Source organism: Camelus bactrianus, chromosome 16, assembly GCF_048773025.1.
Source record: "Camelus bactrianus isolate YW-2024 breed Bactrian camel chromosome 16, ASM4877302v1, whole genome shotgun sequence".
Lineage (NCBI taxonomy): Eukaryota > Metazoa > Chordata > Mammalia > Artiodactyla > Camelidae > Camelus > Camelus bactrianus.
In genome coordinates this window covers 253,484-278,605 of record NC_133554.1, presented here as the reverse complement: position 1 = coordinate 278,605, position 25,122 = coordinate 253,484, and the positions used below count along the sequence as shown (strand labels likewise).

The following is a 25,122-nucleotide window of genomic DNA, read 5'->3' as shown; positions in this document are numbered from 1 at the left end:
TTCTAATCCGTGAGCACAGAATGTCTTTCTGTTTATTTACATCTTCTTTAACATGTTAAAGTTCTTAGTTTATTAATCCTCTCATGAAAAATCTGCACAATCACCACAGATACAGTCACTGCAGAATCTTTACTCCTTCTTTTTGCCAGCACCAACATTGGCCTTTGCAGTCCCCCTGACTTTCTTCATCCTTTTCTTCCATTCCTTGCCCTGTTTGCTTGAGGTCTTTTTCTTCTCGTATAGGCCATGTCTTGCAAGCCTGTGTTTGGGTTCATTTTTTCTTCGCATAATCGAAGGAATCGTAAATCATGCCAAAACCAGTTGTCTTGCTGCCACCAAAATGAGTTCTGAATCCGAATACAAAGATGACATTTGGCGTGGTCTTGTACATTTTGGCTAGTTTTTCCCGAATTTCTGTTGTAGGTACTGTTGCCTTCCCAGGGTGAAGGACATCAATGACCATTTGTTTCCGCTGAAGTAGTTGGTTGGTCATGAACTTCCTGGTCCGGATAGTTACTGTGTCATTCATGATGGCGGCTGGTCTTCAAGCAGCCAGGGAGGAAAAGCCGTTTATTTACATCTTCTTTAATTTTTCAATAATGTTCTAGTTTTCAGAAGGATTTCCTTCTGCCATTTATGTTTTCTGTGTATTATATTTTTTTTGTTTCTCAGTTCCTCTATTACTGCCTTTTTTGTATTTAGTTGATTTATTGTCACTATCATTTTTAGTTCCCTCTTCATTCCTTTTCTGTATATTTTTCCTTTTTAAGAGGTTGCCTTACGGATTATAATTAACATTTTAAACTTCCAACAACCTAGTGTGAATACCACCAACTTAGTTTAAGCAGCACAGAACACTCTACTGTCTCCACTCCCCCCTCTTCATGCTGTCACTGTCACAGATTACATTTTTATATACTGTGTCTGCTAACATAAATGTATAATTGTTTTATGCATTTTCCTTTTAATCATATAGAAGAAAAGAGCAGTTTCAAACCAAAAGTACGGTGCTGGCTTTCCTATTCACCCAGGCGGTTACCTTTACCAGTGTCCTTTCTTTCTTCATACAGCCTTGAGTTACTGCCTGATGTACCTTCATGTCAGGACTCTTTAGTATTTCTTGTAGGGCAGGTCTACTAACAGTAAGTTTCCTTAGCTTTAGTTTGTCTTGGATTGTTTTAATTTCTACTTCATTTTTGAAGGGTAGTTTTGCCAGATACAGAATCTTCGTTGGCAGTCTTTATTCCTCAGCACTTTGAATACATTATCCCTCTGCCTTCTGGACTCCATGGTTTCTGATGAGAAATCAGCTGTTAAATCTTACTGAAAATTAAATATTTCTCCCTTGTGCACAATCTCCTTTAATAAAAAGCTTTGCTTGCCTAAGAGTCTTGTGGAAGCGACACTAATTCCTATGGTACTGCTGTCCAAGAAACTGGAAGGGGCCTGATAACACTAGGGGATTTTGGAGGAGTGTGGGGTTCTTAGTGCTTCCGTGTTGGGTAGTAAGTCAGTGGAATGAGGAGGTATAGCTCAGTGGTGGAGCACGTGCTTAGCATGCACAAGGTCCTGGGCTCCATCCCCAGTACCTCCATTAAAATAAGTAAACAAATAAACAAACCTAATTACCTACCCCCCAGCAAAAAAAAATTAAATGGAAGATTATTGCTGTGGGATTGGGCAGGCCAGCACGTGGGCAGCAAAGGTCTCTGCCAAACACAAAGGATGAAGATGGGGAAGGAGTTTATGCAGAGACGCTGCCGCAGACAACTGCGGGCCACGTGGAGGACAGCTGCCTGTGCGAGCCCCAAGGCCCAGCTGCTGAGGTCTCTTATTAGGGAGAGTAAACTTTCACTCTGTGCTGACATGACATCAGGCACTAAGGGGGTCGCGGGGGGCAACATTCGCTTGTGCACAATCTGACTGCTTGATTTTGAGGTAACAGGAAGGGCAGGGGTCATGAAAGGGAAGGACTAGGGATTTTGGTAGGGGTTGTGACCGGTTCTGGTGGTCAGGCTTCTGGGCACTGTACAGATAATCATTATCTCAGCTAAGGCAGGTATGTATTAGGAAAGGAATGTTCTCTGTTATCTTTAAAGGGCAGCAGCCAGGTGCCTGAGGGGCCTTGGAGCAGGAATCTGCCAGATGTCTGTGGACACCACAATTATAGTAACCCAAGAAAAATGAGACCACTAGGGCCTCAGATCCTTCTGGAAGTGCAAAGCCCTAATCAGCCAAGATGTTGGCAGAGGGTAGAGATAACACGGAATAGGTAGTAAGAGGAGCTGTAAACATTGATCATGGTCTCTGACCAGTTATGTAAGGAAAACTATAGTAAATATGCATTTTTTTCTGCATGTCTTTCTGTATATTAATCAGTTTCAGTATTCTTGGTTCCTGTTTTACATAAGACACATTTACATATTTTCCCCAGCTATTTTACGTAAGTGGTGGTGATGAAAACCCTGAAATGTTAAAATTTCGCATCATGTGATGCCTTTCCAACCAGAATTGTGTTAATAAAGTAATTCCAAATGTAATGTTTGGAATCAGTTTGAAGTTAGTAATGTCTACTACATTCAAACACTAGGAATGTGATGTCTGTAAAAACAGTTTTTCTAGATGGAACAAGAGTCAACCTCTGCTCTGACCAGGATGGATGATCACAATTTCTTAATCAGCAGAGTTCACACTCTTCATTTACACTCTCAAACTCTTTGTTAAGTGATAAACCCAGGAGAGCTGGACATTTTCCCACATGCTTGCGGGAAGAGGATGGCGCCAATGATCCTTGTGGTCGGATTTAACAAATAAATCCTGTAAGTGTCTATTAAGAACACAGAGACTTCAACTGCAAGACTATCCCCCAGAGCAACAAACTGTCAACTAAGATAACCATGTAAAAGTCGTGGCCTTTATGTAGGGCTTTTTTTTTTTTTTGCAGAATGTGGCAACTTCTAAAGCTACTGTGTTGAAATAACACTTGCAAGAAAAAATTTATTTTGACCACAAACACAAGTTGGTAACTGTCATATTCACACCATTCTCAATTTTTCATCAGCCCGTAGGATCTTGTGACCACTCTCAACTTACTGTTTTATCAAATCAGGTTATTTTAAAGTGTTTGTGATTGTAACAGATTGCTTAAATAATTTAGATTATTTAAGATAGATTATTTTAAACAGATTATTTTAAATAATTATTGATGCAGAACATTCTAACCCTTGTATCTTCAATTCTTTCTGAACCTCCCTTTGTTAATTCTTTAGACTTAGTTTCTAAGGCCTGGCTCTGCATACTCAGCATCACATGAAAGAACAGACCTGCAAAGTGCCCTTTTACTGGCAGAAATGGAGCAGAGACTGAGTGTGGATTTTACAACAGTGAAATGAAAGTGAAGGATGTGGGGTTCGGGGACAAGTGAGAGGCCCCATAGAGAGCAAAAGGGGGCGCTAGTCACAAGATGCAAACCTGCGCCCTAATTATTTACACCATAAAGACACAATAAATCAGAAAACAGAGAACGTTCCTCTTCCAACATGTAATTGCTCTAGCCCAACTAACAACCCTGAGTTATGACCTAACAACGCCTCCCCCCACAATTCCTCCAGTCACCAGACCCCCTACCTCCTCCTAAAAATAACCCCTTAGATAATGATCAACTAACTCCTGGAAACGTTCAACACGACCCCTTCCCTAAAGCACGTAGGCCCTTCCTCATAAAAGGCTCTAGAATTCTGCCCTCGGTGCACACACAGGCACCTCTCGTCCGCGTGGCCCGCTGCTGTCTGTGGCAGCATACCCCTACTAAGCTTTTTATTTCACTTTGTCTCTGGTCAGTTCTTTCACCACCCGCGGTACCGGCCTGCCTAGTCCCACGACAAGAAAAACTGGTTACACAATTTTTTCACACTCGCACTGCTAGAGGGAGGCAAAAATATTATTTCAGCCCAGGAAATCTGGCCCCAGAACCTGCTCCGGTAACCACAATACTACGTTAGTAATCAGAGCAGTTTGCACCTCAACCTGAGGATGTTACGGAGCAAATAATTAGAAAGTGGCTTGATTTTGGAGCCCCTGGGAAACACTGACTCAAGAATGAGTGTCGTGTCCTTGGCCTTTTTTGGGGTGTGATGTACACAAGGCTGCAACATACACACAGTAAGGTGCACTGACCTCAAGGGAACAGCCTGAAGCACCTTCACGTGTGTGCACACCCACAGGACTGTCCCCAGGTCCCGATGCTGACGAGCCCCCGCCCCACGAGGCTCGCCCGTGCCCCTTCCCCGTCACTACGCCCCGGCCCAGGGAACTGCCGCTCTGGCCTCCGTCACCCGACCCTGGACTTCACGACATGGCGCTCCGCGTCTCCGTGGAAGGTCGCTCATCGTCAGGTCGGCCGTGCAGCCCCGTGGACACCGCCCGTGGCTGCCGCTCGCTCCTTCTGGCGCTCTGTCGTCAGTCCCCGGTCGGCCCGTTGGTGAGCGATCCGGGTCGCCTCTGGGTTCTGGCGATTACGAGCAGAGCGGCCAGGCGCGTCTGGCTCCTCCCTTGGTGGCTCACAGGGTGGGTTACGCCTTCACCACCCAATCGCGCGACTTTTTTGCAAGAAGCGCGGACCGAACGCCGCAGAATCGCCGGCCCTCTGGGGACCTCAGGGCCCTGCCGACGGCGGTGCGCGAGGCGGGGCTCCCGGCGCATCACGGGCCCGGGGGCGCTTCGCCGGAGGGCGCCGGAAGTGGGCGCAGCTGCTGACGACCCGTTGGCCCACCTGCCTGCAAAGGACGCCGGGAAGCGCCGTCACCTGCGCGGCGGGGCGGCCTGGAGGGCGGGTGGTCTCACGGCGCTGCGGCCCGAGCGGGCGACGCTCCTCCCCGCTACGGTGACGGAGGGGCTTTGTGGGGACGCAGGAGCTGGGAGTGGCCGGCAGCGTCACAGGGCGGGACGCTAGGAGGCAGCAGTCCACACCCCCCACACCCCCCCGCTTTTGTTCTTTCTGGAGACGGAGCCTGATTGGCCGGCCGGGACCGGACCGCTTGATTGACAGTCGAGGGTCCGGACCGAAGGTGTGGGGGAGACCACGGTTCCGGGAGCGGGTCGTCGATCCGGGGGTCGCGACCCAGAACCCGAACCAGTCCTGCAGTGCTTCCCGAAGCTCCTCCGGCAGTTTCGGTCACTGGTGCCCGACCATCTAAGAGCGCCTGCCAGGAGGCGCTGCCTCCTTGGATGGCGGGGAATTTGCATGTCTCTGCTTTCAATTTAGGGTGAAAAAGGAGAAAAATTAGTAATTCGTCGGGATCAGAAATGTGACATCTGATTCTCGGGGAGGACGGTATCCATTTCACACGCAGCCGGAAACCTAGAGAGTGAAGAGGAAATCAGAATTTAAGTGCATTCCAGCCAGCCTTTCCCTGTCTCTCAGTTACAGACTTGCCACCATCTGTCCGCGTTCAGCAGACCACCACTTGACATTTGGACCCAGTAGCTCTTTACAGCCTCAAAATAACTCTAAATGTCATCCAGATTCACTTTATAGATAAGTAGCCCGTGACTTCAAACACTGGAACCTAAATTAACAAGGTGGAAGTTAAGTATTCATAAACACAAGGTACCGATGCTTTCAAGGTTCATGTCTTAAAGCTCTTCTCAATAAAAGGTTATTAATAGGGGTGGGGAGAAGAAGGGTTGAATACGCAGAGCACAAATGAGATTTAGGGCAGTAAAAATGCTTTGTATGATATTATAATGATAGACGTATGTCATTATGCTTTTGTCCAAGCTCTCAGAATGTTCAGCAACAAGAGTGAACCTGAGAGTAAAGTGTGAGCTTAGGGTGATTATGATGTGTCAGTGTAGTTTTATCATTGGTAAAAAGTGTACCACTCTGGTGAGTGAGTGGATAATGGGGAAGGCTGTGCATGTGTAGGGGCAGGAGGTATGTGGGAAATCTTTGTACCTTGCTCTCAGTTTTGTTGTAAACCTAAACTTCTACTTTTAAGAAGTCACTTTAAAAAAGTCCTTGACACTTAATCTGTGCCAAAAAGGCTGAGATGGAGAAATAAGTTTCCTGTCCTCAAGAAGCTGCCAGTGGAGGGAGGGGGTGGACCAAGGGTGATTTGGATAATGAAGACAAATATATAGCTGATTTGTTCCCCAAGGCGCCATGTGACTCTATGAGACTCTCTAAAGGTTCTGGGAATGGGGAACTTTTTCAGCCTGGGGAAGGGACCAGCGTTCTGATCCATAGATTATTTTTAAGTATATTGTTTAGCTTCCAAGTTCTGGGATTTTTCTACTAGCATTTTCTTAATTGATATCCAGTTTGAGTCCATGTAGTTGGTGCACACTCTATATAATTTCAGTCCTTTGAAATTTGTTGGTTAGTTTTTATGGCTAGGATTTGGTCTATCTTGGTAAGTGTTCTGTGGGTGCTTAAAAAGAATGTGCTTTCTGTCATTGTGAGGTGTCCTACAAATGTCGATTCAATCCTGTTGGTTGATGGTATTGTCAAGCCCTTCTATATCTTTGCTGACTTTTTATCTGTTCTATCAGGTACCAAGAGAGGGATCTTTAAGTCTCCAAGTGGTAATTGTGGATTTGTCTGTTTCTCCTTTCAGATCTATTAAATTTTGTCTCTGGAAAGATGCACACAGCTAAGAGCATTGTTATCCAGGTGAAGGAGAAAACGGTACCTGGACAGCAGGAAGCGAGATTTTTCAATTCGTACACTTTGCCATCAATTCAATTTTGAACTATGAAAATTCCCCCCAGTTTTTCTGTCAACCTCTTTCCATGTTTCTTCTTCCACCACTTCAGGTCTTTAAAAAACATTTATTTGCAAGAATTACTCATATATTCTGAGTAGAAGTTATTTTCAGGTATGTGTATCACAGATGCCTTCTCCACTCTGTTCCTTGCCTTTTGCTCTGTTGATGTTGTCTTTCCTTGTCTTAAATTTAACAACGCCCATTTATCAGCATTTCCCTTTAGGGTTGGTTGGTACTGATGTCTTGCCAAAAACTGTTTTCTTATCCCATGGACACGATACTCTGCTGTTAGCTGTTATTTTCTAGAGGTATGTCTTTCACATTTAGACCTACAATCTATCTCGGATTGATTGGGGTGGGGTGGTAATTAAGTTTATTTACTTATTTTTAGAGGAGGTACTGGGGATTGAACCCAGGACCTCGTGCATTCCAAGCACGCACTCTACCACTTGAGCTATACCCTCCCCCCGGATTGATTTTTTTGCATGAGGTAGGGGTTAAGGTTCATCCCTTCTCACCTCCCAATGACATTCAAATAATGTAGCACTATTTTTTGAAAAGAACCTTCCTATTGGATCACAGTGGCTCTTTCGTGGGGAGAAGAACGTGGCTACACACCTGTAGTCTGTTTCCGGCCTCCCCTTTTCCATCGGTTTTTTAATTTATCTTTGCGCCAATATCACACTGCTTCAATTACTGGAGCTCCAACCCTGTGTCCCCTCTCTTTCCCTAGAGCGCACATAACTCGAAACCTTTCGAATTGCCTACCTGCGCCTTGAGGGACGCAGCCCAGTGCGCGTGCGCAGCCCACGGTCTGGGATTGGACGAAGCCGCACGGCTGGGCGACGGAAAAGCACGTCACTTGTGAGGTGGAAGGATGAAGTTGACTCACCATGGTCTCCGCAGCGACCAGGTAGGGCTTGCGAGAGGAACCTGGCTGGCGAGGGGCGCGGCGAGTCCCGGCTCGAGCGCACTTCGGGCGGCTGAAGGGAGGAAGCGGTGCGGAGGCCGCGGGCCAGAGGGCCCCTGGCTCGGCGTTTCCTGGCTGGGGAGCCTGCGACTCCGCTCTGGGCCTCGGCTTGCGCGGCTGCAGATGGGTGTAGGCTGGCGGCGACCGCGATGTCCCCGATTCTGCGCGTGCGCCGCAGCCCCGCCCCCGCGCAGGTGGCAGGTGGCAGGTGGCAGGTGGCGTGCCCGAGGCGGACGGCACCTGGCCTGGTGTGGGGCAGGACGGCAGGTGCCCGTGTTCCGAGGCAGAGCCGGGGGCCGACTGCTGCGCCCCCGCGGGATGGCTGCTGAGGAGCTCTGGCTGCGCCGCTTCCCAGGCTGTGTGGCTTGGGCCCGTGTCCTCAGCTGTAAGCTGGGAACCCTCACGTGGTTCTCGTGAAGCGTAGTGCGGATTGGCGTGGACCGTACTCTGCTAGCGTGTGGCGCGGGTTAGGTACTCAACAAATCGTGCCCATAGAACTCTTTTCAATTCCTTTTGCTGTAGTGATTTGAGATTTGACAGGTTACTTTTGTTTTGTGCGTATTGTTTATTTTTTTGACAAGTTACTTTTGAAGTAACTTTTTTTTTTTTTTAACGTTGGTACCGAGGATTGAACCGAGGACCTCGTGCAGTCTAAGCACGGGCTCAACCACTGAGCTACACCCACCCACCTGAAGTAACTTCTGGACTTCTTCTTCACACGTATTTAGCGAACTTCTCTTAATGGAATTACCAGGAAGTGCTTTTCACGTCTTCCACCCTGTGTGTGGGGAAAACAAAGAGGAAGTCGTTTTCTAGAAAAGCGGCAGATGCAAAGAGGGAGCCTCAGCTTGGTGATGCAGAGAGAATTAGCAAAACTGATCTTAATTCTTCTGAAGGATAGGGAAGGAACTAAGTTTCTTGGGCACCCACCAGAGTGAGTGTTGTAGATACCTCTCACTCCTCACCACAGTGTAAATCCTACTCCTTCTCATATAGGGGCTGCTTTGGAAGGTCCTTGCTGAAGCATGTATATTTAAAACTAGTCTGGGTTGTTGCCATAACAAAGCTTATCAACCATATAGAGGTAATGATGCTTTTTATTTCTCTTGAGGCTTAGGAAGGGAGGGAGTGGAGAGGGAAGGGAGGGTTAGGATCAGGACTGGGCCTTGGTGAGGGGTGACCGGTAAGACTGAGTCCTCCTCCTTGCTGGGATTTCCTGGATGGCGTTTTGCTATCCCTGAAAGCAACGTGCTGAGATTTCCAGATTAACATTAACTGAAGTTTATGTCCTAAGAGGGCTTGCTTTAAAGGAAGGCATCATAAATGCAGGTACATAAATTGCATTTTGCTGAATTAATCTTTTCTTTTGGGAAACTTCGTTAAATTATTTTTCTTTGCAACACTTGGATATTCTTTGTGATTGTCCATTTTATTCCAATACGTTGGCTAGTGGGGTGGTTGAGTTCTTTTATTGCTGTATACAGACTCTGAAAAAAACATGTATACCGTTGGAAAAGGTCTTTATATTGTGATTTTTTTTCTCTATCATAGATAGGATAGGGATCTGGTAGAGACCCCAAAACAAGATTATCATGTAGTAATGTGTGGCATATTCTGTGCTATTCAGCCAAGAGGCAAGTACTGTTTTAGTTCCATGTTTACAGATGAAGGAATGGAGGCTTGGAGAAGTTAAATGATGTATCCAAAGTTGGAAGATCTAAGTAAGGACATATGCAAACTTAAAGGGGTGTGTTGGGGATTGTAGAACACAGCAGGGAGGGGGAGGGAGGTGGCCCTGAGATGTTGGAGGACACCGGAGCAAGGGGCATTTCCTCATTAAGTCATGGAGTTTCCTACTAGGAGGAAGGGGCCGTTGTCTTAAAGGCGAGAGCCTGAGGTCCTCTGGGTTTTGAAACCCAGGTTGGAACCCTGCTTCTCTGAGGAGGGGATTCCTGGCACACTTGCTTTGAAAGGAGCCACACTGTGCACGAGCAGACGAGCCATGGAGATGCAGGGTCGCTTCACATCCAGACAGAGTCTTGGCTTTAGAAACAGGCCTATTTCAGAGTTCTTTTTGATAATATATTCCCCTGGTATACTTAAAATATTTGTTCTATTCAGCTTTGCAACTCAGTGTTTGCATTAATGAGGCTGTGCCTGTGCCCTCACCGGCAGCAGGGGGTGTGCTGTCCCCACCACACACTTGCCGCCTGTCTCCGTCCTGTCAGAGGATAAGGGTGTTTAGTGTGCACTGAGTGTCTTAAGACTGTGCTAAGAATTCTGTCAGATCGCTCAATGCCCACAATAACCCTGTAAAGTAGGAACAATAATCTTCACTTACAGAGGAAGACGTGGGCTCAGAGACGGTAAGGAATTTCTCCAAAGTGCAGAGCTTGTAAGGGCAGAGCCAATTCCCTGTCACTCCAAAAGCTGGTGCTTCTCTGTGTGTGTCCTTCACCCCTTTACGTAACAGCTGCTTCCTTAGGGCCTGCGGTGTTCCGGCAGTGTGCTAGGCGCGGGTACACTGACGGCGGAACAGGCACAGCGCCTGCCCTCACGCTGCTTGCGAGTCCCACGAGGGAGATGGACAGAGCCGAGGCTGTGTGGGCGGCCGTGCGTTCCTGTGGACGGCAGAGGGCGCTGTGGGGAGGTGCCCGGCCGGCAGCGGGGCAGTGCCTGTGCCGGGAAGGCCTTCCTGGGAGTAGTTCTTAGCTGAGACCTTAGGGACTGAGCTGGAGTTACATTGGGCAGGGAGGTGAGGAGAGGGGACAGACGCGCTGCCCGGCTATAGGAGGGGCACGTGCCTCGTGGTGCTGGGAGGCCCGTGGGCCAGCAGAGAAGTCAGACACGGACAGGGCGGGCCTTACCCAAGAGCAGTACTGAACTTCAGTCTTGCATTACTTGCTCCTGGGAACGCAGACCAGCTCCACAGGCTGCATCTGTGTTCCAGCTCTGACTGTGCTCCGGCCTCCTGCAGAAGTGGTCAGGCCTCCAGTTGCCCAGATGGGGCAGGTGTGCCGAGTGGCAGAGACCTCAGTTGGACCCTTGTCGCTGTTGGTAGCTTGCATGGCAAGGAGTAGACAGGAGTGCCAGAGCTGTGTTTCGTCATCGTTGTCTCTGGTTTGCAAAATGATTTAACATCTTTTACCCAACTATAGCCTGAACCTCCCTCTTCCTTCTTACCCCAGAGAGAGTCTGTCACCCAGCCCCACTGATCCCACCTCTCAAATAGCCTGGGATCCACAGATGTCGCCTGCACTGGGGGAGGAGCCAGAGCCAGATCTTAGAACACATGCCTGCTGGTTCCACTCTCCTGACAGACTCTTCAGTGCCGCCCACTCTGCCCTGCCCCCCACCCATCTCCGGATAAGCCCCAAATACTGGCACGAGCTGGGAGGCCTGCATGGCCTGACCCTTGCCTGCCTCCACCCCAGCCAGTCTCCCTGACTCTCCCCCTCCTTCACTGTCCTCCGGCCCCACCTGGGAGGACAGAGTCCACATGTGCCCGCTCACGCCACCTCCCTAGCATGCAGCAGGTGGTAAATAAATACATGCTGAAGAGCAAGGTGGGTAAAACAATGGCAGCTTCTTCATGGGAGGAGATAAAACATTAGCTGGGTTGATAGCTGTCCTGTACATGCTTGCACCAGGGCAGCTCTCTCTCTGGCCTGTGTGTCTGAGATGGGAGGCCCCAGGGGAAGGACATGAGGTCAGTGTGGAGTAAGATGTCTTTGAAATAATGCCCATGAGGTGTCGCCACGGTGGTGATGTAGGAGAGTCAGGCATTTGGATGACAGGCCTGGGCCAAGTCTCTAGAGAGGAACACTTTCCTCATTGAGGGCGCCATCAGGGTGGCCCAGTGAGAGTAGAATTTCTCCACATTTATGTCGGGGGAAGGTTAAAAATAACATTTCCTGCCAGCTTAGAAAATGGTGTCCACACACGAGGAAAGAAAGGAAACAACTTTGTTACTGAGTAATCACTCACTGGAACTGAGCTGCACCACGGGCGACCTGTTAGTGAGTCTGCAGAAACGGGAAAGTTCCCACCATTGACAGTCCGTTACCCACATGACCTCAAGGGTAATTGCAACCTGTCCTCTAGCACAAAGGCCAGACAGCAGTGTTGCTGAACGAGCTTTCACCCTAAGCTCCCCTGGTCAGTGGGAAGGCCATCTGTGCTGTTAAATGCCTTTCTCCGAAGGAAAAATAAGAGATCCTTAATTTCTGTGAGCAGGTAGCCAAGGTGCCTAGGCTAAACTCCACAGTGACGGGAGATGGGCTGTTGTGTTTCTGATGTTACCTGTGAGGGAGACGGCTCCAAGCCCTTCAGGGTGGGGAGTGTTCTCAGGTTTTACTTGTGGCTAGAGCTGGCTTATTTAGCCTTTAAAAAGACTTGTATACATACCAAAGGGACAGAGGAAGGATTTACAAACATTAGGTTTTTCAAAGAAATGCTCTAAGAAAAAGGAGGGAGAAAAGTCTCTTTCCCTTTTGGCATCAGGGAAAAGTTAGTTTTCAAAACCTGCTTGAACAGTGCAGTAGAATGTTGGACCGGAGCACGCACAGTCTAGGGGTTATTCTGGAGCTGGTTTGTAAGTGCATCTCCTGCAGTTGTGCATGGTTTGGATGCCTGCGAGTGGTCAGATCTAGCCCGTAACTTCTGTACGTTGGTCTGAAGGAAAATGTGGATCCAGATTCTGCTGGTAGGTAACCCTTCCAGGACTTGTCCTCTGTAACATCCATAATGTCATTTCTCACTCCTACCCAATGTTAAAAACAGAATTCAACTGAATACATCTTAAAGATCTTACTGGCTTACTCCAGCGATTCATGGACGGGGCAGTGTCCCATCCAACAGAGAGAGAGGAGCTCCGAGGAGCTGCACAAGGTGAAAGACTTCCCTGGGCAGGAGGGGGCGGGGACAGGAACTGAGGGCAAAACACAGGTTGGCTGGGCTGAGTCACCTTCCTTTAGTGGGTGCAGGGGTCTGTCGGCAGGTGACCTCCCTACAGCTCAGCAGGGAATTCCTAATTCACTGGTTGAGATTCCATTTCTGGGAGAGGCTGTTACTGTAATCAAGTGAATTTTGGTGACGTGAGGCTTAGCATAAGTGACTCCATTTGGGATGTATTGTCTTGTTTTTCACACCAGTTACTCACATACGAGGCCTTTCTTTGGTAGGTAATGCTATGATTTTAACACAGAAATGAACTCTCCACTAATCTGTTCTGGAAGGTTGTGAATACAGGGGTGGAAGTTGAGATTGAAAGGATGTAGATTTCACTTGGAAGCTTCTTGCCACTCACCAGGGGACAGAATTCAACAAACTCTTAGAGTCTACCTGAGCTGTTCCTCCATCATCTTAAGTTCATGGTAACCTGAGACTTGGCCACTGACCTGCTCTCGCTGGAGGGAGAGGTCTGCTGATGGCAGCTGAAGTGATTGAACATTGCTTACCAGTAGTTTGAAATTGTTTGCTGTAATTAGCTCTTATTTTATTAAGTAAACTCATGTTTGTACTAGGAACACTAAGTTAAAGAGAGATGTCAACTTTTCCAGGTTTATGTAAGTTATTAAATTGGAAACTCTGTTAGAGAACTGTTAGTGCTTCAGAATTCTCTCTGAGTGCAGTGTATAATCCAGATTGGCTTAAATTATTAGCTAACCTGAATCAAAGAAATTGTACTGAGCAGTTAGCTTCTTTACATTCAGTTCTTAAAAGCCTTTGTATTCTGTTTGGATGGTTGGAACTGAGTTTAGGGATCTGTTCATCTCCTAGACAGTATTAGAAGCCTTCCTGGAGGGAGGGTGTAGCTCAGTGGTAGAGCATGTGCTTAGCAAGCTTGAGGTCCTGGGTTCAATCCACTGTACGTCCATTAAAAAAAATAAAATAAACAAACCTAATTACCTCCTTCCTCAAAAAAAAAAAAAAAAGAATCCTTCCTGTTTAAGGTTCCAGTTGAAGGATTAATTTTTTTTCTTATATGATCTTCTGTTTGATGCACTCAAGAGTTAGTGTGGATTTAGAGTCTGATACTTGGTTCAGATCTCTGCTGTCTGCCAGCTGTGTGACTTCAAGTGCCCTTTTCACTGAGCAGCTGGAAACGTGTCTACCTGGTAGCATTGCTGTGAGGATGAAATGAGACCATGGATATGTGTTTAGCCCAGTGCGTTGCCACACTGAAAAGTTAGTATTAATATTTTTCTTTGCACAATAGCCACATATGGTAACAGGCTAAAAATTACTTTTTTAATATATGATTTGGATGTCTGTGTAATATTAATGTTTCAGTCAATTAAAGTTGTCATATATCAGAAACAGTCACAGAGCAGTCAAAAGGTTAATTATATTAGAAATAAAAATGTACTTCTGTCTGAGGGAGCAGTGTATAGAGTGCTTTCTACCACCTTTCCAGAGGGCGAGGGTTGGTGACGTTAGGTCTCACAGCATTCCGTGACACGAAAACCACAGCAAGAGCAGCCCCAGTATTCCTGTCTGTCGCCAAGGCTTTACAGAGGGTGAGCTGGACTTACAAGTTGTGACAGAGAGTGGTTCTTCCATTCTTGCGCACGTATCTCCAAGGGCCCCACCTAGTAATTTGCACTGAGACTTGTGGTTTCTGTCACCACTGACTCTCTGGGGTAGCACTCGGGCCCCGCAGTTCCAGTTCCTGAAACCTGGGTGTGGGGCCGTGGGGCCAGCTGCCCGGCCCTCACCCACAGCCTTCCCCAAGCTCCCACTGTGCAACCCGGCAGGACACGGAGAGGCGAGTCAGGAGGGAGAGTGCATGTGTGGGCGGGCCAGGTGCAGCCGGTGTTCTGGGGCCGTGGCGGGAGCACCGGGCAGCTCCGAGCTTTCTCTGGGATCTGACTCCCACCTTCAGGCTGAGAGACATGAAGCAGTGGTGGGGTAGGTCCCCGATAGACCCCTCCGTCACCTGACAGTTACCCCCTGTTCTCCTATCTCGTGACTGTCTTGAGACGCAGGTAGAATGGAGATTATTTCCCCGTTTTATAGGTCAGGAAACTGGGGTCCAAAGTGGATGAGTTCGAGCATCGGACAGCAAGTAAATGGTGGCAACGTTTTGACTCCAAACCAGTTGCTCCCCCATGAAGGAACTAGAGAGGCTGCATTTCACTCGCAGTGCTGGCCTGCCTCAGTTTAGAGCATCTGGATTTAGGAAGCCCAGGCTTACTAATCACTCAGGTTGAAGAGGTGAATATTTGCCCCGCAGAAGGACTTTCCAGCAAAGGTAGGTTCTCTAATCTAGGGCGTACAGATGGCCTTCGGGACACTGTGGATCTCCTGAAGTCATTTCTGCACCTTGCTTGTGTTAGCTTGCATTTTAGCAGAGACAGCAGTGATCAGGCCTTCCAGGGAGTCTACACTGGAAAAAGAGAATGCCACTCCCCCCACAGGTTTTTTAAAAATTCAGTAAGTAAATTCTTAAATTATGATAGTAATTATTTTTTTCAGGCAATGTTTCTCAAATAGTAACTCTCCAAAAAGTTTGTTTGAAAATTGTTTTGAAATGTAACTTAAAAAAAAAAGTATGACTTTATAGGAAAATGTCTGTTATGTTCCCCAGTATGTTGCATGTGGTAGAGTAGTGTATTGTTTAGAGGTATATCAAATAATGAAATGGAGAATGAAAAAAAGAAGGTTGATTCATTGTCCATTGGCGGATAAGGAGAGAAAAGGAAATTTAAACTACAGTTGATCCTTGAACATGTGCTTTTGAACTACAAAATCCATAGGTTTAATACAGGCAAGTTATTAAACAAAACACACCAGCAATTGTACTGTCTCCAGAGGGGAAAATCAGAACCTGGAGTTCCTACAGTGTAGTGTCCAAAATGGCTAATTTTCAAAAAAATTTTACCAAAAAAACAAGAAAGTGTGACTTGTACCAGGGGAAAAGCAGTCAGTGGAAGCTGTGTCTGAGTTGGCCCAGATGTTGGGCTTAGCAGAGACTTCAAAACAGCTCTCATAAATATGTTGAAAGAACTAAAAGATGCCACATTTAAAAGAATTAAAGGAAAATCCACAAGTAGTTGATCCGACTACAGAAGTAGAGCGTGTAACAGAGGACCGAGTGGGAGCTCTGGATTTGAGAGTACAGTCATGAAGTGAAAGATCCTTTAGCGGGACTCGGGTGCAGATTTGAGATGACAGTCAGTGCGCCTGAAGAGGGTGAACAGAAATGGCCCAGTGTGCAGCACAGACGAGGGTGAAGACAGGTGAACAGAGCCTCAGGAATTGTGGGGCAGCATCAAGGGTCCCAGAAGAAGAGGAGACAGAACGGGGCAGAAAAGAATATTTGAAGAAATAATGTCCAAAAATCTCCAAATTTGATGAGAAACACTGTATTGCATTGTATTCCTATTGCTGCTATAATGAGTTACTACAAACGCAATGGCGTAAGCCCCTACGCATTATTATTGGACAGTGCTGGAGGTCAGAAGTCCTGGAATCAGTCACAGACTATCACTTTGCCGTATGCCTGAGACTGACGCAACACTGTAAGTCAACTATGCTTCAACTAAAAAAAAGCGGGTTAACAAACAAAAGCCAACAGTTTGTTGTCTCAGGAAACCTACCTGGAATATAAAGACGCAGATAGATTGAAAGTATAGGGGTGGAGAGAGAGATGCCAGGCCAGCACTGATCAGAAGAGAGCAGGACCAGCTGTGTTCATTTCAGACAGAGCAGACTGCTGAGTAGGGAAGGGGACCGGGAAGAGAGAGGGACACGGCATCGTGTAAAGGGGCCGGGGCTCCAGGACAGCGGTCCTCAGTGTGTATGCTCTTATCAACAGAGTGTCACAGACGTGAGGCAAAAACTGACAGAACCGTAAAGGGAAGTGGGTGGAACACCTCCCTATCAGAAGCGGACAGACCCAGCAGGCAGAAAACCAGTAAGGGCATGTTTGGACTCAGTGGTCCGTCAGTCCACTGGATGCGGTCGACGTCTGTAGGCTCCTTCCTCCAACAGCAGTGGATTGCAAGTCTTCAAGTTCACATGGAACATTCTCCAAGACAGACCACATTTTGGGCCATAAAACACACCTTAACAAATGTAAAAGAAAAGAAATCATATAATGTCTGCTCTCAGACAACTGGGGGATTAAAGGAGAAACCAGCACAGAAAGATGGCTGGAAGATCCCCAAATGCTTGGAGATTGGACAACATGTGTCCAGATAACACACGTGTCAAGGAAGAAATTGCAAGAGAAATTTTAAACTATTTCGACCTAAATGGAAGTGAAAATACAGCTTATCAAAACGTGGGATGTAGTGAAAGTGGTGCTTAGAAGGAAATTTATAGCATTGAATTCATGGATTAGGACAAGGAGGAAGATCTAAAATCAGTCATTTACACTTCCACTTCAGGAAACTAGAAAAAGGAGAGCAAGTTAAGTCCAAAGCAGAAGAAAAATAATAAAAATTAGAGTAGAAATCAGTGAAATTGAAAAGAGGAAATCAATAAAATCAGCAAAACCAAAAGCCGGTCCTTGGAAGAGATCAATAAAATTGATAGACTGGCTAACTAAGAAAAAAAAGACAAACTGTTCGTATCAAAAGTGAACAGGTATCCCATGGACATGGAAAGGATAATGAAAGAATATTGTGAGCAACTGTATGCCCACAAACTTGATACCCTAGATGAAAACGCTGGACAGAATCTGCCAGAACTCATGAAGAAGAAACAGACAAGTTGGACTGGCCTGAAGCTGTGAAGGAAGTGGAGTGAATGATGAATCGTGCTCCAGACCAGAAAGCCCCGGGCCTGGGTGGGCTCCCTGGTGAATTCTACAGAACTTGAGAGGGAGAGATCATACCAGTTCTCTGCAGACTTGTCCAGGGGATAGAAATAAAGGGAACCGCCCCCCCCCCCGCCCCCAGCCCACTCTGTTTACCCTGATAGCAAGTGAAAGGAAACAACAGGCGAGTATCTCTCAAGAACATATATGCAAAAATTCTCAACAAAACACCAGCAAATCAAATCAGTGTGTATAAAGAATCACGCCACGACCAAGCAGGATTTATCCCAGCATGAAAGGCTGGTTGACCACTCAAACCCAATTAGTGTAATCCATCACATTCACAGGCTAAAGAAGAAAAACCATGTGATTTATCAATGGGTGAAGAAAAGCATGAGACAGAATTCCATACCCATTTATGACAAAAACTCTCAGCAAACCAGGAACAGAAGGGAACTTCCTCAACTTGACAAAGAGCATCTGCCAACGACCCACAGCTCGTCTCAGCCCACTTGATGGTAGGAACTCGAAGCTCCCTGCTGAGGTTGGGACGAGGCGAGCTTGCCCCCTCACTTCACTGCTTCTCCGCGTGGCACTGTGTGTGGGGTGTGGGGGAGAACCCCGCCTGCACTGCCGAGGTCCAGGGGGCCAGACATTGTTGGGGCGCAAGGTGAAAGGGGCCTTTCCGGGTGGAGGATTTTGCTGATGACAAGCAGGAGGCCCACAGGGTTTCAGAACGTGGGGCTGGCTGGGAGATGGGGTCAGAAAAGGTGGTGCCGCAGTAGTTTGAGGTTTGGGAGCCTGGGGAGGTCTGGGGGACCTGCCCTTCCTGTGGTGACTGACTAAACGGGGATTGGGGGCGTGATGAGACTGGCCCGGTGGTTTCCAGGAAGATGGGGCAGTGAGGCTGGGTGATGGGGTGGGGGGTGGGGCTGTCCTGGGGGCTTCTACTGGACTCCTGTTGACAGAAGCTGGAGGAGAGGTGGTTCCCTGGCCCCGGGGGTGGAGGGTGGCACATCTCTCCTGGTGACAGCTGCAGAGAGCTTCAGTGGCTTCAAACTTAGTACCCGTTGAAGTCATCAGAGGAGGATAGGAGTCGTCCAGATTCCCAGGTGTCATCCTTTCTGTTGCAGATTTCAGAGGTCCGCAGCAGGTGAGGCCCTGGAGTGCATTTTAACGGGTGCTTCTACAGTGAGAAGTGCTCTGAGCCAGCTCGTTCACAAAATATGCAGGAGGTGAGGACTGGAACGGTCTGGTGACTTACTCTGCAGTTGCCTGGTCGCCATGCCACCAGGGGTCCAGATCAAGACCCCAGCCCCCGACCTTGCTACCCCATGTGGATGCCACTGTAACGTGACATTGGCCTCTCTGTTCCTCTTGGTGTCTGAGTTGTGGTATTTATTAGCTAGTTTGCTTTTGTAAGGTTGACGTTTAAAGTGTAGCTAATTATTTGCTTTTCTGGCCTCATTTTAGCGAAGTTGAGCATGAAACGATAGAAACACTCACAGGCACGCGGAGCAGACAACTACAGCCGACCCGTAGACTCACCCAGCGCCAGCCGCCCCATAGACTCACCCAGTGCCAGCCGCCGTGGGCTCGCTGTCCCGCTGGGAGGTCGAACACTTAGATCCTCCCTTTCCTGACTCAGATTTGACTTTTAAATTCGTTTGCTCTCACCTGTTATGTGGCCAGGCTTATTAATGCTTACATGACCAGGCGAATCTTTGTAATCAGTGTCTGTTGACTTCCTGGTTTAAATGCTGTGTGAAAAGAGAGCCTTTATGCTGTTGCACACGCTTAACAATAAACATGGTGACTGCTTAAAAGACGCTTTGGATTTAAGGTCTTTTTTTGTTTAAATATAGGCCCTGGAGTTGGCCAAGTCATATTTTCTAAGCCTGAAGAGGCTCTGAGAGAGAAACGAGAGGGGAAAACACATATGGGGAGAACCTAAGTCTGCCAGCGGCGTTTGGCCTGGTGGCTTCTGTGGCCTGGCCTGAGGAGACACGGCTGTGTCCCGAGGGAGCTGCTGGGGGGGCGCCAGGAAAACACGGTGGCAGAGCACTTGCCAGGCTATTTTTGGATGGAAGCTTAGAAGCTGGCTCTGGAGAAGCGCTCCGGCTGCCATGCCGCTTTCTCCTCTCGTCCTTCCAGGACGTGTTTTTGGCGTGAAAGTGCGTGCACTGCAAATCTGACGTAGAGGCAGTATAAAAACTGCTTCGGGTGAAAGGCCGTTTCCTAGTTAAATTTCACAGTGGTATTTTCTGGCTCCAAAAATACCTTGGAACTCAGGGTGAACCATTACCCTAAGTAAATTGATTGAGAGACACAGCAGGAGACAGAGGCAAAGAATTTCTCCAAGTCAGTGAGGAAACTAATTTGTTACAGTTTAAAACAATTTGATTTCAACCATGAGTCTACTTGAAATTAGACAGTATTTAATGTTTAACCTTTTATGAGTGACATAAAATGTTTTTTATTCTGGTGAGATATACATGACATAAAACTTCCTTTTGAACCATTTTTAGGTGTATAGTTCAGAGGTGTTAAATGCATTCAGAATGTGTGCCACCATCACCACCACCCATCTCCAGAACTCTTCATCTTGTGAAGCTGAAACTGTGAATTCATTCAAAAGTAATGAATTCCCTTTCCCTCCCTTGTGCCCAGCCCCTGGTGACCCCCATTCTGCTCTGTGTCTGTAAGGATTTGGCTACTCTAGAGTTCTTGTGTAACGGAACTCATGCAATATTTGTGCCTTTGTGTCTGGCTTATTTCACGTAGCATAGTGTCCTCAGGGTTCATCCACGTTGTAGCAAGTGTCGGAGTTCCCTTCCTTTCTAAAGTTGATGAATACCCTATTATATGTATATATCAAGTTTGCTTTTCCATTCATTGATTGATGGACACTTGGGTGGTTTCCATCTTTCATCTGTTGTGACTAATGCTGCAGTGAATGTGGGTGTTCAGACGTCTCTTCCAGACCGTGCTGGCAGTTCTTTTGAGTATGTCTAGAAGTAGAATTGCTGGGTCGTATGATAATTCTATTTTTAATTTTTTGAGGAACTTCCATACTGTCTTTTCAGTGGCTACACCATCTTGCATTCTCGTCCACTGTGCACAAGGACTCTGATTTCTCCACATCTTCCCATTTAACTGTTTTCTGGCTTTTTGACAGTGGCCGTCCTAATGCATGTGAAGTGGTTTTTTGTTGTTTTCATTTGTGTTTCACTAATGACTGGTGATAATTGAGCAGCTTTTCATGTAGGTATTGGGTGTTTTTGTCTCCTTTTGGGAAGCGTCTATTGAAGTCCTTTGCCCATTTTTGGATCAGGCTGTTGGGGTTTTTTGTTTGTTTGTTTTTGACAGTTAGGAGCTCTCTATCCTGGACCACATACATGATTTGAAAATATTTTCTGCCACCCTGTGGGTTACGTTTTTACTTCGTGAATAGTGTCTTTTGATGCACAACATTTAAAAATGTTCACGAACCAGTTTATCTAGTTTTTCTTTTGTTGCCTGTCCCTATGGCATCTGACCCAAAAACTCATTACCAAGTTCAAAGTCATGAAGCTTTTGCCCTATGTATCCTTCTAAGAAACATGTTTTAGGTCTTACATTTAGGTTCTTGATCCATTGTTAGTTAATTTTTGTATAACGTAAGTGTCCAACTTTGTTCTTTTGCATGTCGGATATCCAGTTTCCTTAACACCATTTGTTTGAAAGACTCTCCTTTCCCCATTGAATGGTTTCACCACCCCTGTCAAAAGCCATTTAACCATTATGTGAGGGTTTATTTCTGGGCTCTCTATTCTGTTCCACTGGTCTAATGTCTTTATGCCAGCACCACACTGTTTTGACTATTGTAGCTTTATAGTTAAGTTTTGATACCAGGAAGTGAGTCTTCCAGGTTTGTTCTTCTTTTTCAAGATTCTTTTGACTATTCAGGGAACTTTGAGAATCCATATGAATTTTAGGATGGTTTTCTTTTGCAAAAAACATCACTGAGATTTTGATAGAGATTGCATTGACTCTGGAGATTGCTTTGATTAGTATCAACATTTTGTTTATTTTTATTTCTTGATTTTTGTTTTGGGAGGTAATTAGGTTTATTTATTTACCTACTTATTTTAATGGAGGTACTGGGGATTGAACCCAGGACTTTGAGCATGTAAGCACATGCTCTACCACTGAGCTCTACCCTCCCCCAACAAACCTCTCAGCTTTTGTTTGTCTGGAAACGTCTTAGTTTCTCCCTCACTTTTGGAGGACAGTTTTGCCAGATACAGGATTCTCTAGGTTGACAGCTTTTTTCTTTTAGCACCTTGGAATATAGTGGCCCATTGTCTTCTGTCCTCCAGCGTCCGTGTGAGGAATCTGTGGATACTCTTGTACGTGGCTGGCCACGCCTCTCTTGCAGCCTTCACGAGTCCCTGGTTTTGCCTTGAGAACGTTTGGCTGTAGCATAACGGGGCGTGGGTCCCTTTGGGTCCATGTTACCTGGAGTTCATGGAGGTTCTCTCTGGGTGTGGGTATTTGTGTCTTTCATCGAGGCTGGGGACTTTCCAGCTACTTTTCCTTCAAGTATTCTCTCTGCCCCTTTCTCTCTCCTCTTCTTGAGGCTCCTGCAGCGCAGACGCTAGTCTCCAAGAGCCTCGCGCTGCAGGCTTCCCTCCCTGCCCCCGCTCCGTAGATTCAGTCCCTGCCCTTGTCCCGTCTTCAGGTTCACTGATTCTGTCTCCCGCCTGCTCAGATCTGTCTTTCAGTCCCTCTAGTGAATGTTTCAGTTTAGTTTTGTTCTTTTCAGCACTTATATTTCCACTTGTTTTTGTTTGTTTGTTTTTAGGGTTTTTGTTTCATTACTGGTATTTCCTTTTTTCATACATTGTTCTCTACTTTCTCTACTTGAGTTTTTTGAACGTGTTAGGCAGTTGTTTTTTATCTTTGTCAGGTACATCTGCCTTCCGATCTTTTCAGGGACAATTTCTGTTTTGTTTATTTTTCCTTTGAATAGGCCGTGGTTCCTGTTACTTTGTATGCTGTTTGACTTTTTTCATTGAAAACTGGACGTTTGACTCTAACGTAACTCTGGATGTCAGATTTTCCATTCTCCAGCGTTTGCTGCTTTTGTGACTGTTCTTGTTCATTCTCTTTTCTTTTTGGTAGGCTGTCTTGGTGCCAAGCATCAGCCTGATGTAGAAGTGTGAGGTCTTCTAAAGTCCTTCCTGAGCCTGTGCCTCTCCCTGGGTGTGTGTGGCCACTTTCTCATTTTCCACACACGTTCAGCTGCTTTCAAGTATCCTGCTTGTAGTACTGGCACCCAAAAGGGGGGAGGAGAAGAGTGAAGGGGAGTAAACAGCACCGGCCCTCTAAATCCCCGCAGTCACCTCTCCCCGAGTGCTGCCCCTCCTCGTCTGCCGCAGTCAGAGCCCAGAGCCCCGACCTCGGGGCACAGGCTCCTTGTTGCCCAGCTTGTTCCTGCAGGCATGTGCATGGCTGCCTGCCCTGGGGTGGACCCTGGGAGCTGCTCCTGTGCTTGGAGCTGAAACTGGCCACAGTTGACCGTCCCTGCCTCTCCAGAGTTTGCCGGGCTTCAGCAGACTCCAGAGCTTCAGAATAGTTACACCTGAGAAATCCTGTGCGGGCAGGGAGATGGGTGCCTGGTGCCACCTGCTCCATTGTCTTCCTAGAACCCTTCTGACGTGCATTTTATTTGCTTCTCTTTTTTACTGTTTGTCTCTCCCATTGGTGTTACATCTCCATGAGGACAGTGATCTATTTCCTGTTTTGTTCACTGTACCGCAGAGCCTGGGGAAATTGACACACAGTAGGTGCTCAGTAAATACTTGTCAAATGAATCTCTTCTGTAGTAGATAGTGGGTAATTGTGCTCAGTCTTGAGAACTGGGTCTTATTCTAAAGTTCCTGAAGCTGACACCTGTGCGCAGTTCCTGTTAGTTACTCTGGTTTGGGCTCCAGCAGCTCCTTTAAACACAATGGACCCAGCTTCATGTTTACCTTGGTACCTCGACTGTCTTATTGATACTGATCCATGTGATTTTTTTAAGGTAACAACCTAAACTCAAGAGTCACAAACGAGCAGCTGCCCTGAGCTGGGCCGTGTGCCATGTGGCCAGCATGCTGGTTTGGGTAGTTCTGACTTTGAATCAGCTTCAGGTGAGGCTCGTCCTCTAGACAGGCCACCTTATCACAGTTCTAGTTGTTTAATTTTTATGTTTCTTTGTTGATTGTCAGCCTGTCCGTCTAGGTTGTGAGCTCCACGTGGTCCCTTGGTGTGTCGCCCTGCAACCCAGGCCCAGCCAGTGCCTGGTAGGTGAGCAGTGCGCCCTGGAGTCTGCAGCACGGGAGGGGTGCACAGAGGAGTAGCCTGGCCTCTCATCAGACACACTTGAACATGAGCAGCCCTTAAAGCTGCCGGTGTGGCTGCCTTGGCTCGGCTCCTTTCTGAGGCCCTCTCTGGCACTGCCTGTTTCCCGTCGGTTTGTGAGCCAGCAGCATGTTTGTTCAGGGGTTAGCATCTACACAGCGCTTTCCATGCGGCTTCTTGTTGGCATAATCATCCTCGTTTTGAAATTAGGACACTTCGTTGCAGACAGAGTAGATCTGCATGCGTCACGCAGCAAGGACGCGGCCGGGGGCTTGAACCCGGCTCCCCGTGCCGACTTGGTGCCCTCCTGCTGCGCCTCCTGCCAGGGCCTGGAGAGCGGGTGGGTCCCTCTGGCGCCTCCCAGCAATTCTGAATTCACCTGCTAAAGCACATTAGAAACCACGGTGGTTTTGTGACCGGGCGTCCGGGTAGCCGTCCTAAGTGCTGTTTTCAACAGCGGAACTGAGACCTTGGCTACAACGAGCAGTCAGCCTCCAGCGCCCAGGCCTGCATCAGTGGCCCGGCTGCAGGGTCTTGAGCTGTGCCTGGCACCACCTTTGCCCTCCCAGCGGGGCCCCGCGCAGCACCTGCCCGCATCTCACGGGGAGCAGTGCGTGCTCCGCACGGTCGCTCTCCCCGGGCTGGACGCTCAGGGGCCGGTCTGAAACTCTCAGGCCTTCCGTTTGCTTCGATCTTCACTAATGCCAGCCCGTGTGCCTTTACCTGGGGGGCCCTGAGGCTGGCATCTGAAAATACCCCACAGTCCCCTCGTCCATGGCCTGTGCCAGCATTCCAGAGCGGCCTGCTGACCTGAAGGTGTCCTATGGCCTCCGGTCCAAGTCACTCGGTCCTGGGTCAGAAGACCAGACAAGACACGGTGCCAGGACCTGCGGCTGGGAGGTGGCTGCTGTCTCAGGTAGGGTCCTGTCTTTCCTTTTCAGTTGAGGATGGCCTCGGCTGCCGCTTCTTGCACACTTGAGACCAAGAAAGAGCGGCTTTCCTCTGCTTTTGCTTTCTGAAATGTGATACGTATTTTCAGATGTATTCTCAGATGTGGGTCATAAGCATGACCCGTAGCTGAGGTCACCTTTAGTAGGACAGCTGTGTGGAGCTGGCATTGGTGATGGAATGCAGGAGGTGGAGGGCCGGGGGACCAGACCCCGACTGCTTTTGCTGCTGTGAAGCCCGGCCTGCCCCGGCCTCAGCGTCCTGGGCAGCTGGCCAGCTGGAAC

General features: G+C 47.6%; 1 protein-coding gene, 1 non-coding gene and 1 pseudogene across 4 annotated transcripts in view; 1 reads left to right on the top strand and 2 right to left on the bottom strand.

The window, feature by feature from the left end:
• Window positions 1-4,679, bottom strand: LOC141573544 (small ribosomal subunit protein eS24 pseudogene; annotated as a pseudogene).
• A 641-nt stretch (window positions 4,680-5,320) lies between these two features.
• Window positions 5,321-25,122, top strand: part of DHRS7B (dehydrogenase/reductase 7B) — a 34,463-nt gene continuing 14,661 nt past the window's right edge. Inside the window, exons 1-4 of one of the 3 annotated variants that reach the window (XM_045505955.2) lie at window positions 5,321-5,608; window positions 6,618-6,878; window positions 6,991-7,075; window positions 7,501-7,680. In XM_045505955.2, coding sequence (XP_045361911.1) covers window positions 7,661-7,680 — 20 coding nt within the window. In that variant the 5' untranslated portion in view covers window positions 5,321-5,608; window positions 6,618-6,878; window positions 6,991-7,075; window positions 7,501-7,660. Of the gene's footprint in view, window positions 5,609-6,617; window positions 7,076-7,500; window positions 7,681-25,122 lie in introns of those variants that run through there. The other 2 variants (XR_012499325.1, XM_074341926.1) reach the window with 2 other exon arrangements.
• TRNAS-GGA (transfer RNA serine (anticodon GGA)) lies at window positions 7,159-7,232 on the bottom strand. The gene has a single exon. It is a non-coding gene; the product is annotated as a tRNA-Ser (tRNA).